This window comes from Cyclopterus lumpus, chromosome 23 (assembly GCF_009769545.1).
Source record: "Cyclopterus lumpus isolate fCycLum1 chromosome 23, fCycLum1.pri, whole genome shotgun sequence".
Taxonomy (NCBI): Eukaryota; Metazoa; Chordata; class Actinopteri; order Perciformes; family Cyclopteridae; genus Cyclopterus; species Cyclopterus lumpus.
Window position 1 is genome coordinate 4,962,261 of NC_046988.1, and position 15,240 is coordinate 4,977,500.

The 15,240-nt window shown below is 43.7% G+C and overlaps 1 protein-coding gene across 1 annotated transcript in view; it reads right to left on the reverse strand.

Moving 5' to 3' along the window:
* Nucleotides 1-15,240, reverse strand: part of LOC117726267 (cyclin-dependent kinase 17) — a 31,866-nt gene that overhangs the window by 6,529 nt on the left and 10,097 nt on the right. Inside the window, exons 2-4 of the mRNA XM_034526447.1 lie at nt 10,642-10,786; nt 8,304-8,468; nt 1,976-2,109 (exon numbers count right to left, since the gene is read on the reverse strand). Coding sequence (XP_034382338.1) covers nt 1,976-2,109; nt 8,304-8,468; nt 10,642-10,768 — 426 coding nt within the window. The 5' untranslated portion in view covers nt 10,769-10,786. The remainder of the gene's footprint in view (nt 1-1,975; nt 2,110-8,303; nt 8,469-10,641; nt 10,787-15,240) is intronic.

The window sequence follows — 15,240 nt, forward strand, 5'->3', positions numbered from 1 at the left end:
GTCTTTAAAAGTCATCATTTCATGCCAGTCCACAACTAATTTTGGCTGTCCTCGAAGCATTTCATCCATTTCTATTTATGTTGTAAGCACTTTGTCAGCCTGGTTTAAAATAAATAAAATTAGTTTCAAGTGTCAGCATCACACTTGCACTGTTCATCTAAATGTGCAATATAGTATTTTGTCCCTACAAATCGTGACAAATAATTGTGATCTCAATATTAATCTTGATAATGATTTTGGCCATAAGCGTGCAGCCCTATATAGACACCACAAATAAATCAACTGAAATAATTTAACAGGAGGTGAAAGTAACATACATACATCACTGGGGTTGTTGGGATTCAGGTGTAAAGTGTGACAAATAACAGCAGTGTACAAGACTCACATTAAATGGACAGTATCATGCCTGTTCTGTTATTGTTGTAAACTCATGCACATGTCATGGTCCACAGAGATTTACGACACCACACCTTTCTAAAATTCTACACCGCAATATCCCATTGCCTCTGAGAACGGAAGTAACTTCATAAGGTTCTACTTTGAAAACTGTTGTTTCTCGAAAAAATTATATGTATTTGAACTCCATATAACATTCAGCATTGGTATATGTCAATGTTGTACTGTAGGTTTGAGGTGCAGTATTTAATGTTTCAGGAAGCGGATCAGTGTCTGAGGTGTTTCTGAGGTCACAACGTTTGGAGGCGCCACATTACTGTCGGTGAGCAAGCAGCACACTCTGTGCCCTTAACCTCCTTTCTGTAACAATACGGCATAATTAAAACCTCTGGAAGTATCGAAAGAAGCACAAAAAGAGCAGCGCACTTCCGCTCATGTATCAAAGCTTCTGTGTGTGTGTGCGCGCACCAGGTCGACTTATTATCAACAGACCCTTGAGCTCCAACAAATATGATAAACACTCAAAACAAGCGAAAAATAGGTCACCGTGGGTTTGTGTGACAGAGACGCAAAATCAAGGATGTTTTCAAGGTTGATTTTGTCCCATTCGCTCCTCGGCCAGCAGGGGGCAGGAGGCCTCCAGGCTGAGACGTCCTCTCCAGTTGAAAACTATTATTACATCTTCATATTTATAAAAGATGAAGATGATGTATATAGGACAACTGCATTCAATGTGGAGTAAGTCCACAACATAAGCAAAATGTAGCATCATTGTATTTGCAAAAGAAGATGGTTAGCCACCTTTTAAAGCTTTTATAACGGATAGTGCGAAACAATATCACAGATGCCGGATAAATTAGTGGTGTCCTGCAGCAGGAGTGCGTCAGTGAATTCATACAAAAACCACCATGAAATTAGAAACTTGCAGGCAAACGAGTCCCCTGATTATAATGTGGAGTTTTTTTCCTCCCTCCCATTCATCCTTCTCATATTTTATTTGCAGAGCGTGTACACGTTACCGTGTCTACCCTGTGGGCCACGGAGGCCAATTTATCATCTTTCATTCAGCCGGTGTTTAAAAAGCGAGTTCTGGTTGATAAACAGCTTTTTGTTGGAAAGGAGGCGTGTCTGCGTCCTGACAAATATGAACAAAACTTACAATCTTGTGCCCCGTTTTCAGGTGGACTCGACTAAAAATGTAAAGAACTTAATATTCGTTCTCCTATTACTAAAATGATGTTTAGCAGGCGTTTAAATGCCAACATAATTTTGAATGGCATAACCTCATTATCTATATAGGAGGTATAGGAGATGTATGTCGGGAGAGACGGCCGACATACATGAGAATCACTGGTTTACAGCACAGATCATCACGTTGCCTCTCTTTACCAGCGGCTGCTGTGGTCCTCGCACAGCGCGACTGCTATCAATACCACGGCCATTAGGAGACAGCTTAGGGGGAGGGGTGGGGTGGGGGGATGAGCAGAGCAAAAGGATAGTGGGTGACGCGGGGAACGTCAAGTAAGCCTTGTTTGTTTTTTACCAGTTACGGTGTCGTGTGCGTGTGCGTGTGTCTTGCCTCCATGGAGATCCGCCGGTGGATGCGGTTCCTCAGGCAGACGCCGGTTGGAGATTGCACCTCGTCTGAAGACGTTCCCGATGCCTGGTCGCTCTCCCCGTCGGAGCCCATCTTCAGGTTCTCGTGCACAATATCTGACAGAATGAGAATAATACAATACACAGGTTATTGGAATCTTCTTCAACAGGATACCAAGTGGCATGAAATTGGACTAAAGTTGTCCCTTAATTATTAAACTGACCTGTTCCAGTCTAATATGATCGATAGGTTGCAGTTTGATTGATATTATGGTGACATATCATTTATAAGCACTATATAAACACAAGTAGTTTATAACCCACCAACATTTATTTTTAAGAACATTTTGTGTTTATTAATGTATGGTATTGGTCAGCATTTTAACTTCTCCTATGAAGACTTATTTTATATTATCACAACTGTTTCTTTCTATATTATAATTCATAATCTGATAACACAGCAGCCTCCTCTTGTGAGTGCCCACATGAGGAGTTATAGACATATGCTTACAAGTATTACATATAGTGTGTTATAAACCCTTTCATGTTTATCTACTGCTTATAAATAGGGGGACTTAAAGTGTTGCAGTTAATACATGTACAGATGGATTGATATGGGCTGCAACAATTGATTATATTTCCAATGAATAGATTATTTGGTCCATAAAGTGTCAGATTAAAGTGAAACTCCAAATCAAAACATCTTGAAGCCTCAAGGGGTTCTTCAGATTACTGTAAAATACTCAAAAGAAAGCAGAAAAGCAGCATTTATTAAATTATGAATATTAGTCACTAATATTATGAATTGCTAAAGCAATGTTATTCTTCCACCTGTGGTTTTCCCGCTTTGACGAGTCAGAATAGAAATATTAGCTTTCGACCGCACAGCAGCCTGTGATGGTTATGAAATGCATATCTTCACTCTCTACCCATTGCTCTCTCTCATCCCCCCTCTCACACTCTTGTAACCCACGAGACCAAAGATTAAGCTCTCTAACCAGCACCGCTACCTCCAGGTCAATAAAACTACCATTGCTACCATAGCACAGCAGGAGCAAACACACTGATGTACAAACCACATGCCCCCCCCACCACACACACAGTTAATGAGTAGCCATGGCTGAGCAGCTCTCTGTCATCAAGGTGTCAGCGCGTCCATCAAACTGTCATCAAACTTGAAAGCAGAGCAGAGAAATGAGGGCAGAAATAATTATTTTGTTGATGCAGCTCAAGTGTTTCAATTATGTCACATGTGATAAACCGGATTAGCTCTCGAAATACCACACCAGAGATAATTAATCATTCATTTTTAGTCTGAGCTTTTATGCGAGAACGATTGTAACAAAGCCGAGTAGGCAGTTTATGTTTGGTGTCGTTGGGCCAAAAGTCCATAAAAACCTTTCAGGATATTGTAATTCATGTGGTTAAACCCATGGTAGGCACTTTTCTGGAAAAGGGAAAAAGAGTTTTTGCTCAATGAAGCGAAAAATAAACTGCCACAGCTGTAAGTGGAAGAGAACATCAAACACCAACTGTCATTCACCACAATAGAGAAGGCAAGAAGACATGTCCTGTCGGTCTCGCTTCAAAAAGGACATTGTAAGAGAGGATATGGGAGAAGGTGAAGGCGGTACAAAGAATTAGAAAAAGGGGAGAAACAGGAAATTGTTGCAAGGTTCCCATCTGCTCCACTTCCTTCCTCAATTCTTCATCTAGTTGTCTCTCTTTTGCCTAACCAACCACCTTCCTTCATCCGTCCATCTCCTCTGTTTCCCCAAAGGGCCTCATTCATCAACTTGAAAAGTGGAGTGCAGATGTCTTCCAGGTGTCTCTCCCTCTCCTCTCCCAAACAAAGAGGAGCTGAGTCCCACTCAATTGTCCCTCACAGCTCCCTTACAGTCAAGATGGCGGCTGCGATAACAAAAACGGGGATGTGTTTTTCTTGTGTCGTGCCCAACTGGAGCGAATTGTGACATTTTGGTTGGATACGCAATGAATCCACAGATAATCCAGATCAAGCTTTTCTCTGGATTTCATAAATCTTTACAATAAAAAGGCCAAAATGTGGCCCTGCAACAGACTAGGTCAGGCTGGTTTTTGGTCTAGTCGATTGCCGCAAATGCCTTTTGGCTACTGAGGCCGTTGCTGATCCCCCGCTGGCCCCACCGGCCCGTTAAGAGGAGTCAGACGTCAATGGCGGTATAAAACAGTCAATACAATTCTTCTATGTGTCAATTTCTACTTGTGTTTGAGAGCGTGCGCCCATTCACTGCTTTAATAGCACTGGTCACAGGAATACAATTCGACCAATGACAGAATGTCGACAATTGTGTTGTTTACATTTGGGAAAACAAGGAAAATCATTTATTTCAGATTTAATTATAAAATTGAGGTTACAATCATTAAGATATTTACAGTATTTAGATTCGCCGATTTTCAGCAACAGCGATTCAATGTATTTACATTCTGTAATTCCCTGTCTGTAGAGTAGTTTCCATTGTTAGAGGCGGGGTCCACCATTCCCACACAGGGTTCAAATCGTGGGATTCACGGGACATGATGCCAATACATGATTCTTTATCAGTGACATCAGCCTCACTGTTTACTGTTCACTCTTCTGCTGCCACAAAGAGGAATTATGTAACCGCTATTAAAACATTTTTCTCTTGCTTCTCATCAAAAAGAAATGGCAAAATGTATTTTTATATTTGCACTGGCGTGATGGAACAAGAAGGAGCCGTTAGCGTGAGCCGATTGATGAAGACCTCCGCCTCAAACTCACTCAGGTAACCAACTCCTAACGTTTATGGTGTCCCGCCGTCGTGTGCCACGAGCAGCATGAAATGAGCCCGTGGGCTGCTCATGGCCTCATGGAAATTGGCTCATAATTGACTGACCTTTTTTTTAAAATCAAAATAGCATGGCTTTATGTGGCTGACCAAATCAATCACTCTGCTGTTCCAGGAACTTTACTATTAAACCACACTTTAATCTTTCTTGGTTGCTACTTTCTGTTCATAACAAGTATCTTCACATTACAGCTGCTAGTACTTTCAGAGAGATGTGGCTGACCTTATATGGCATTATGGGGCGTTTCTGTACGTAAACGGGCCTCTAGATGGATATAGAGCTTAAAATACAAAAGATTAAACTTTATTACGGTCGTTATAAACAGCCCCTACATGACATTTAACCACTGCATTTAACCCGTCCTACGCATTTTTAGGAGCAGTTTTGCTCGTTGCAACGCACACATTTAGAACGTGTTCTGTGCAAGCTTTGAAAAATAACCTTGATATCTTCTAGAAACCCTTTTCCTTCCCTATGACTGCCGCACGTTCTTCCTCCTAACCTCGCCACGTTCTCTCCATAAACACCATTCAACGACTCATTCTCGCTCCACTTTCCTTCTTCAACTCGTCTCGGTCCCTCTTCCCTTTTTCTGTCACTTCTCCGTCTCTCGTGTTCACTTTTCGACTTCAAAAACCTCACCCGTTTCTTTCACCTCCCATTCCCGCCTTTCTTTCCCTTTCACTCTACATGTTTCTTCATCGCTCCCGACCTGTTTTCTATTTTGCGGCAGCCGATCTGACTCCCGCTGTTGCTTCCACGCATTCCTTCGCTACCTGTGCAAATTATCTCTTCTGTCCTACTTTCTTTTCCTTTCAGCCTCCTCTTCCTTTAACATTCCTCTCCGTTATCTCCAGCTATTTCATCCTGTCATCTTGTCCGAAAACCCCCAAATTCTTTCTCTCACAATAATATTTTCTCCGTCTCCCATCGCCTTCCAACAGCTGCTCTTCAAAAACCCTGAAGGCTGTTTTCCAATCTTTCGACATTGTTGCTCTTCTGCTTTTGCACGTCTCTTATCTTCTCTTGTCTCACTTCTTCCTGTATCCAAAAACCTTGAAGGATTTGATTCTCCACCCACTTTTGGTCTTTCTGTCCTGATCAACAGTGCACAAACAGATAAACGTTAAAGATGACTTATGTGAGTAAGATAATGAAGGTCAGCTGCTTTTCACAGTTTTGGTTGTCCCTCCAGATCCTGCCCGGCTCTCTGGGATGAATATACAAAATAAATCCGGAGGAGAGTAGGTTTTGCTACTTTCTGTTCATAACAAGTATCTTCACATTACAGCTGCTAGTACTTTCAGAGAGATGTGGCTGACCTTATATGGCATTCTGGGGCGTTTCTGTACGTAAACGGGCCTCTAGATGGATATAGAGCTTAAAATACAAAAGATTAAACTTTATTACGGTCGTTATAAACAGCCCCTACATGACATTTAACCACTGCATTTAACCCGTCCTACGCATTTTTAGGAGCAGTTTTGCTCGTTGCAACGCACACATTTAGAACGTGTTCTGTGCAAGCTTTGAAAAATAACCTTGATATCTTCTAGAAACCCTTTTCCTTCCCTATGACTGCCGCACGTTCTTCCTCCTAACCTCGCCACGTTCTCTCCATAAACACCATTCAACGACTCATTCTCGCTCCACTTTCCTTCTTCAACTCGTCTCGGTCCCTCTTCCCTTTTTCTGTCACATTCTCCGTCTCTCGTGTTCACTTTTCATGCCCGACTTCAAAAACCTCACCCGTTTCTTTCACCTCCCATTCCCGCCTTTCTTTCCCTTTCACTCTACATGTTTCTTCATCGCTCCCGACCTGTTTTCTCTTTTGTGGCAGCCGATCTGACTCCCGCTGTTGCTTCCACGCATTCCTTCGCTACCTGTGCAAATGATCTCATCTGTCCTACTTTCTTTTCCTTTCAGCTTCCTCTTCCTTTAACATTCCTCTCCGTTATCTCCAGCTATTTCATCCTGTCATCTTGTCCGAAAACCCCCAAATTCTTTCTCTCACAATAATATTTTCTCCGTCTCCCATCGCCTTCCAACAGCTGCTCTTCAAAAACCCTGAAGGCTGTTTTCCAATCTTTCGACATTGTTGCTCTTCTGCTTTTGCACGTCTCTTATCTTCTCTTGTCTCACTTCTTCCTGTATCCAAAAACCTTGAAGGATTTGATTCCCCACCCACTTTTGGTCTTTCTGTCCTGATCATCTCCACACATCCTTCCTTCACTTCCCTCCCTTTCATGAGTCTTTTGTAGTTACTCTCTTTGGCGTCTTTAGCAGCTTTGCCAATAAGCACACAGAGTGTAGCAGCAGTATGTGGTACACCAATGTCCTACTTAACTGTCCTGTTTTTGGATCCAAGACCCTCTATCTGGGCCGGGGTCCAGTGCGATGCCCAGCAGGTCCTCTAGTCTAGCGTATCACCCGGCTGCAACAATTTGCTTCGAGAAGAATCAATCAGGCTCAACGTATTTACTGAATTAATAAACATTATTCCACCACCTCCAAATGGGAAAACCTCTCACATTAAGTCGAACAGACTGTTTGCACATATGCTGATTATTTCTGCCTGACCATGTGGGATAGAAAACGATCAAAACAATGATAAAACATGTTTGTTTAAGGCAGCATCTGTCTGGTACAGTGAAGTGTAACTGATCATACAGGCTGTGACATTAGTAATAGCAGGACTAAGAGTCTACAGCCTCGCCAGTGTTTCTGTAAAATTGTACTGTGAGCTAAATGCTAACATGCTGATGTTTAACAGCTATAATGTTTAGTGATAATTCTCTGCACAAGGGAATAATGTCAACCATCTGGTGGCACTAGATGAAAAGTCAGGAGATCACCAAAGACAGTGGGATTTATCTTCTGGGAACCATGAATATCTGTTAAAATGTTTGTAGTGAGCTCTATGTTGAACCCACCATAACCGATCAGTTAGGTAAAGAGGATGGAGGGGAACCTCTGCAATGAGCCAACTCACAGCTCTAACTGAAGCATCAACAGAGCACAAACAGATAAACGTTAAAGATGACTTATGTGAGTAAGATAGTGAAGGTCAGCTTCTTTTCAAAGTTTTGGTTGTCCCTCCAGATCCTGCCCGGCTCTCTGGGATGAATATTCAAAATAAATCCGGAGGAGGGTAGGTTTTGATTCCCACAGCACTTTGTTCCTCCGTTTCACGCTGTCCCCTGAATCATCTAGTCACCTTTTGGTCCGGGACTCCAGGAACCTGCGTCACATTTGACTGAACCCCCCCATCCGTCGGTCACTCGTGGATGTAGACACCCAGTCACTCTGGCCAGGAGTAAGTTCTCGAACACAAGAAGCAGGATGGGAAATCTCTGGGCCGTGACACATTTTGAGTTTACTCCCAGATTCCATCTGCGCGCCCATTACTCACTTCCTTCCTTGTGTGTGAACATGTGTGTGTGTGTGTGTGTGTGTCTCACCTAGACGACTCCCGTTGCGTGGCATCGCCATGAAGGACCCCAGGGTGCCGCCGATGACGCTGTGCGGCCGGCGGAGCGGGGGCTTCTTGAAGGAGCCGGTGTACTGGTGCAGGAAAGAGTGCATGCTGTGCGAGGTGGGGGGGCGGCCGTTCCTCATGAAGGGCTCTGAAACAAAATGGAACAAATACGGACATCATTTTCTAGCGTTCGGAAAAGTCAACAGAGGCTCCGCAGTCGCATCACAATTATCTTCAATAACCCACAAGGTGAAACAAATACATCATCTCTCATCTTCCTCAACCCACTGCAGTGTGCTCCTCATTTAAAACACGTGCTGTAGAGGCCCAGCTTTGTTTAAACCTACAGGACTTTATCTGACATTTAAGTCTAAGACCCAACGGTTCCAAAAATACCAAACATCAGCCTAAATCAGGGAGAAATGTGTATAAATAGATGAAAACGGACATCAAATATCCTCCAAAGTTCTGTAATGTTGCACCAAGTTTGGTTTTAATAGCTGGCTCAATATGGGCAGAATCAAACGTTAAACAAACTGTTCTGCTTTCGAGGAAATTGAGCAGTTATGTCATTTGTGAAGATATTCACTTTGTTGCAGAGAGTTACATAAAAAGACGACATGTGGACTAAATCTGCATCACTTTCTGCCCCGAACACTTAAAGTTACAGATGCCAACAGTGGATTGTGTTACTTTTTGACAGAGCTTGGCAAGCTAAGCTAACTATGCTGGCTGTAGGTTTACATCGCTTGCACAACACATTATTGGAAAATATATAGCCAAAGAGCAATTATGCTAATCTACCAATAAGGAAAACATTGGCCTCACTCACAGGCCCCCCAGGAAGCGATAGCAATTCCAATCACAGCCTCCGAGGAAACCCTGGAAGCAAATCTTACGCCCTAGAAGTCCAGCTGCTGCACCCTTGCGAATAAGGTCTTAAATCGTCCCGTTCTGATCTGCATTAGACGGGCCATAAGTCTCTAAAAACGTGTGGGTTTATCTTTCTGCTCCTGCCAACCTTTTAAACTTGGTGGCAACAGACTGTGCTGCATTCCCACATGTCAACCTCACAACAGTATGCTGCCCTTGGGTGCTTGTCAGTCGTATCAGAATTACAAGTTGAGCATGAATTATATAAGGAGGTAAAAATGTCAGGGCTAGTTGGGGCTTACATGGCTTTTATGAGTAGAGGACAGGAACCTTTTCAGCAACCGACGATAAACATGATACAATATGTTTCCTAGTTGAAGTCACTGGGTCATATATATATAAAACCTGTACTTCATTTGAACAATTAACTGTAATCAATGACAATGTGTGCTTGATGAGAAAGATTACAAATTACCGTCATTTGGCATGCATCATTATTATGGAGCCACGGGATTACTTTCAAGACAGGGTGGTTCTGACCTTTGACATCTATTACTGCTAAATCTCTGTAATGGATTTTTTTTTATAGCTTCTTTAAGCTTCTTCTACATGTATTATGTCTGTCCAGATTACAGTGTGTCTATTCTGGCAGCTGCCAATCACACGTGGCAGCCAATCACTTTCATGTGTCTATCACACCGCCGGCTTACTGGAGACAAACTGTACCGCGATGCTAAAACAGGCAGAAAGTTATATAACAAAGAGATGTCAAGGAAAGTGTACTTGCCAGCGTGTTAATGCATGCACACTATATATACACACTACCTTTTCACTTGCTGAGCTTCTATCTCTGTGTGTATGTGTGCGTGTGTGTGTGTGTTCAAGTAGCTGCCCTGCTTTTACATAGCTTGATATAGAGATACTCACTGGAAGTCCATTGCAGCTGTTAGTGCGCATCTCTTTCCCTTCATTAACTTCTGTGCTTCATAATTGAAATACTCCTAAGAGCTACCAAGACACTGACACCTCTGTGTGTGATGTTCCATGCCTGCTGACAGACATTTATATGAAGATGAAAAATCTGACCCGATTCTCAACCATTTTAATGCTTTTAGCAGCATAAACTGCAATTTAACTACGAAGTACCTCTTAAAGGTTTTTCATCCCTTCAAACCCATTTGTCAACCGCATTTCATGTCCCCATGCAGTCAAAGGTTGTTGTGATTTATGCACTAAAGATGATGATGATGGTAGGTCATCTTGCTAAAAGCTCAGAAAATCTTCCAGTCACACAAAATGAAGAAAACAATTGGGATGAAAAAGCCAGTGGGCTTGAGTCCCTTTGTAAAAACTTTCATTTGTAAAATTCCCAGATTGATGTGGTATGGCTTTCTTTTGTTTTATCCAACACAAATCATTACAGATTTTCTTTTATGATGAATCTTTACCATTGTCCTTTGTGCCTCCGTCCTCGATGGTCATCTGCTCGGCCAGCTCAGAGAGAGACTCGTCGATGGTCTGACTGGAGCGGAGTGTTAACGACAGGCGCTTCTTAATCCTCCTCATCTTCTCCATCGCAGGGCAGCGTGTGGCCTGTGGGACACACACACAAACACCCCGTCAACCGTAATTCAGCGGAAATTGACTGATGCACAAGTAGACAAATGCACACAACATTCAGAGGACTGTCTTGTTGATATTGTTGTTGTTGTTGTTGTTGAGTGTGTGCATGCGTGTGTGCACACAGCTTGGGGGATTCCAGAAGCCTCTGTACAATCCAAAATATCTCAGCTCATGAATAACGTAAAGCTGCTTTTAATCCAATACTCATTCACTCTGCAAATGCTGCAACAGCACATGAATAAAGCATGAACACAGCATGAATAAAGCATGAATATCAGACTCGAGTACAGCTGTTTTCACTAACACACACACATTCACAAATTTATACAAGGCAAGATTTATTAACTCTAATTGAATGGGGGGAGAGTCAAATCAGTTAGCACACACGCACACACACACACACATACACACACACACACAGCTAGTCGACTGCATCTGTGTTGACGCAGCAGTCGCCCAGGTCACAGGAAACACCTTGCTCGATCTGCCTCAAGCCAGTCCCTGCTCATTGTGTTGCCGTGTCAACGCCCCATGCATATATGTGTGTGTGTGTGTGTGTGTGTGGACCGGGCACACTCTGTGAGGGGAGGAAATGCAGTGAGGAAGCAGCAGCCGAAATGCCCCGCCCATTCTTCCCCCGACCCTCCGTCCAAAACAAACTGACCCCTGCTGTCACCGTCTCTCGCGTTCGTTCTGCCTCTCTCAAGGTCGTTAGCTCCCCTCGTACCCATGAGACACCATCTGCCCGTCTGCTCACACACACACACACAACCCCTTCTGGCAATTTGTCATTCATGGCACTGTGTGGCAAGGAACACTTCATCCCTCCGCGTTGGGATGTCGTATGACCGCAACCTCCCACCAACACACAACCTGTTCATCGGATTCTGTGATACGACAACACACATATGCATATAAAAAAGGTAAATGTGAGCGCTTGTAGGGTAACTATTGTTCAAATCTTATGATATAGAGTATATTCTGACTTGTATTCTTACTAATAAATATCGTATTTGGTGAAGATCTTGTGTAAACAACAACTGTTTGGTGATGTAAAAATGTAAATGAAAAAAAAAAAGGAAACTAACTCACATTCAACTGCTGTCATGTAGGGACGTAATTAACCGTTTATCCATTAACCAACAATAACATTCATCTATCACAATTGAAAGAAATATTTAAGCTGACCAAAACTCAAAAGAGCGGCTTGTCACTTAAAAGGAGACTTGCCAGTTCACCTTAGAGGTCAACCCACCTTAAGCGAACCCGGGTCGCTAGCTTCAAGGCAAAACACGATCTTTTTGACAACCAAGTAGCAAGCAAGGCAACATGCCTGGTGTCTTGCAGCTGACAACCGTGCCGCTAAACTGACTGATGCGGAGGAGACTCACTGGGAAAGTGCACGGCTGTTTGTGTTCAAGACAATGCACGCAGGCTGCCAACTCTCCCCCCACAGGTGAACCGGGGCCATAACACCTGGATTTAACCTCCTTGAGCATCGGTTTGCTCCCCTGCAAGTAAGGCACCGATATCGTAAGTTAACGGTTAACAATCCGTTTGGTCGGCTATCGTTCAGAAAAGAATATTTAAAATTAGCAACCCTGCGGTCGAGCTCAACATTTACTGCAACATGGGGGATGAGGAGTCCCAAAAGTGCTCAGAATAACGGAAGGCTTGAACAGCATACAGTAACACACCTGAATCTCAGGCCGAACCGAACCGGCAGTATAGTTGCTTAAAAATAAAAACAATTAAATATATACTGAACATCTCTAGCCACTGGGCCAGTAACCCAAGTGGAGAGTGATTAGCCCACTTTTGAAGGGGAAGTGTGTTATGCTGGCCCTTGCGGCCCTATCGGCATTCAGACATGATGACGGCACGCTCGCACACTCAGACAAACATGCACATAAAAAGCTATCAGACGGCCTGGAAATGGGGGGAGAAGGGGAAATGACACTCCAGCTAATGAGGCTGAAAATCCTGCTCGTAAAAATCTCTATGCAAAATAAAAAAGAATGACTGCACTGGAGAAAACCCTGTCAGACAAACGCACACACACACACTTTCTCTCCCCCATACACACCCACACACTCGCCGCGTGTGAGATAAGTGCTCTTTGTCTCCCTTACAGAGGAGGGCAACAGAGCCGGGTTTTATCTCTGCAGCAAACCAAAACAAAGGGACTCATGTGACGTGTGTGTGTGTGTGTGTGTGTGTGTGTGTGCGTGTTGAGATTACAGCATCTGGCACATATGAATGATGTGTTTGTGTGTGTGTGTGTGTGTGTGTGTATGTGTGTGTGTGTGTGTGTGTGTGTGTGTGTGTGTGTGTGTGTGTGTGTGTGTGTGTGTGGGGGGGGTGGGGGGGGGGGGGGGGGGGGGGGGGGGGGGGGGGGGGGGGGGGGGGGGGGGGGGGGGGGGGGGGGGGGGGGGGGGGGGCTGAGACTCTTATTCTCTCTCTTTCATCATCATCATCACTACCTCCAGAAATTCTCTCTCACACACACTTTTTGACCCACATTCCTGAAAACTCCCACCCCCTCCTGAAGCCACTTGAGGGCTTGCAGGTAGTCAAGGGGAGGAAACTTCAAAAGGGTGAGCGAGGGGGGAGACAACAGGCGACGAGGCCTAATTACCGAGCTAATGATTATACACACACACACACACACACGCACACACACACCTTACTACCTCTCATCCTTGCCTTCCTTCCTCTCTCATTCCCTCCTTCTTTTCCTCTCTTTTATCCCACGACAAACATAGAATGAGGTAATGAAATGGAAAAAGGTAGCTTTACATCCAGTCTTAGATGTGGGTGAGTGTGAAGAGGAAGAGTGGGAGCCGGAAGAGGACGAGCGAGAAAAGAACAAAGCAAGTGATTTTATTTCAGAAAACGGAGCCATAATGGAGCCTTTGTGTTTGGTTAAGAGCCATGAAATCACTAGTGTGACTGCAGGCATGTACAGTGCTGGTGAGAGAAAGTGAGAGGGCGGGAGAGGGGGGTGGAGGCTCAACTCTAACATTAGGTTTGGTTTCAGTGGCTAGTTATTGTGTCAATAACAGATTTGGGAATTAAAAGTGTTAATCTTCTAAGTTGGCCAATCAAGTGTGTGCTCCCCAGATCCAGTGGGCCATAAAGTTCATGCTCCCTTCGTAATAACCCATTAAATGTATGTTTTCAAGATTTAATTAGTTGTCGAGTAAGTGCTCCCCAAGCCCATGTTCGCCAAAGCGGGTCATCAAGCTGGGGTGCAGAAATCTACATAAGACCAGTTCATTCAAAGCTTCTATTGAGGTTTGAATATTTATCTCATCGCCCTAGAAAAATGGGGAAAAATATGGTTTGCGTTATTGTGGTTTTATAAATGCAACTTGGGGGTGCAACTTGTTTCTCTGTGCCGCAGAACTCCATAGTTGGATAGAAACTATTAAAAACACATTATTGAGCCAAACATCGCAACATTGAGCTATTTTAGAGGTCAATCCCACATGCACGTCCTGCTGCTTGAAACACTCACTAATGCATCAAAATGTGTGCTCATCCGTGTGTGAAAATAATAAACAAATGCCCTATTTACCGAGGGTCTTTTTAAGAATTGAACCATGTATATTTGACCCGTCTGTTAATCCCTCTAGGAAAGTATTGACAGTCTTTCGACGGGATATGTTAACAACAAAAAGATCAAGGATCCTCCTCCTACCTTTGGCAGCGGCTAACATGCGCGTTTCTTTTGTTTTTTTTAAAACGGTTTTGAACCTTGTTTGAATCATCAGCTCCACGCCAAACTCTGCATCGTCGCTATTATCAAACAAGGAATTGGGTCTCACACCATTTGACTTCTTTGCAAACTGTTGTGTAATATAATTGTCGAGCGTCCTTTATCTGTACGTGCCGCATTGACCGAGTACTCCCACATTCACAGCCTGCTCAGCTGCCCACACGCACGCCACAGAACGGAAATCACACTTTGGTTTAAAACAGCGACAAACATGTTAATCGGAGGGTTTAAAAAAACAAAAACATTTAAAAACGACACGACAGCTCGGCCCCCTAAAAAAAGCTAGAAGGTGAAATCTGAACTCTCCCAGGTGCTCAGTTTTGATTTGTTTCCATCCCCACCGTCTGGTTTGAGGATCACAAGTGTATAAAATGTTTGCGCAGCCTCAGGCCCACTTACAGCACTGCAATCATATAGAGATCACACAGACGAGGAGTTTCCCTCATAATGAAGGTATACGTTACAATCAAAGCACCGCTGTCTGTCCTACATAACGTACACCGCTGCAGAGGCTTCAAAGACCAGGAGCCACAAAGGGTGACACCTCGCCAACGCCTCCGGGCTGCATGAGTCCCTGCAGCCGATATCTTTCACTACCACAACTGTGACGCCCGCTTAAATAAAACTAACTGTGGACAGCTTC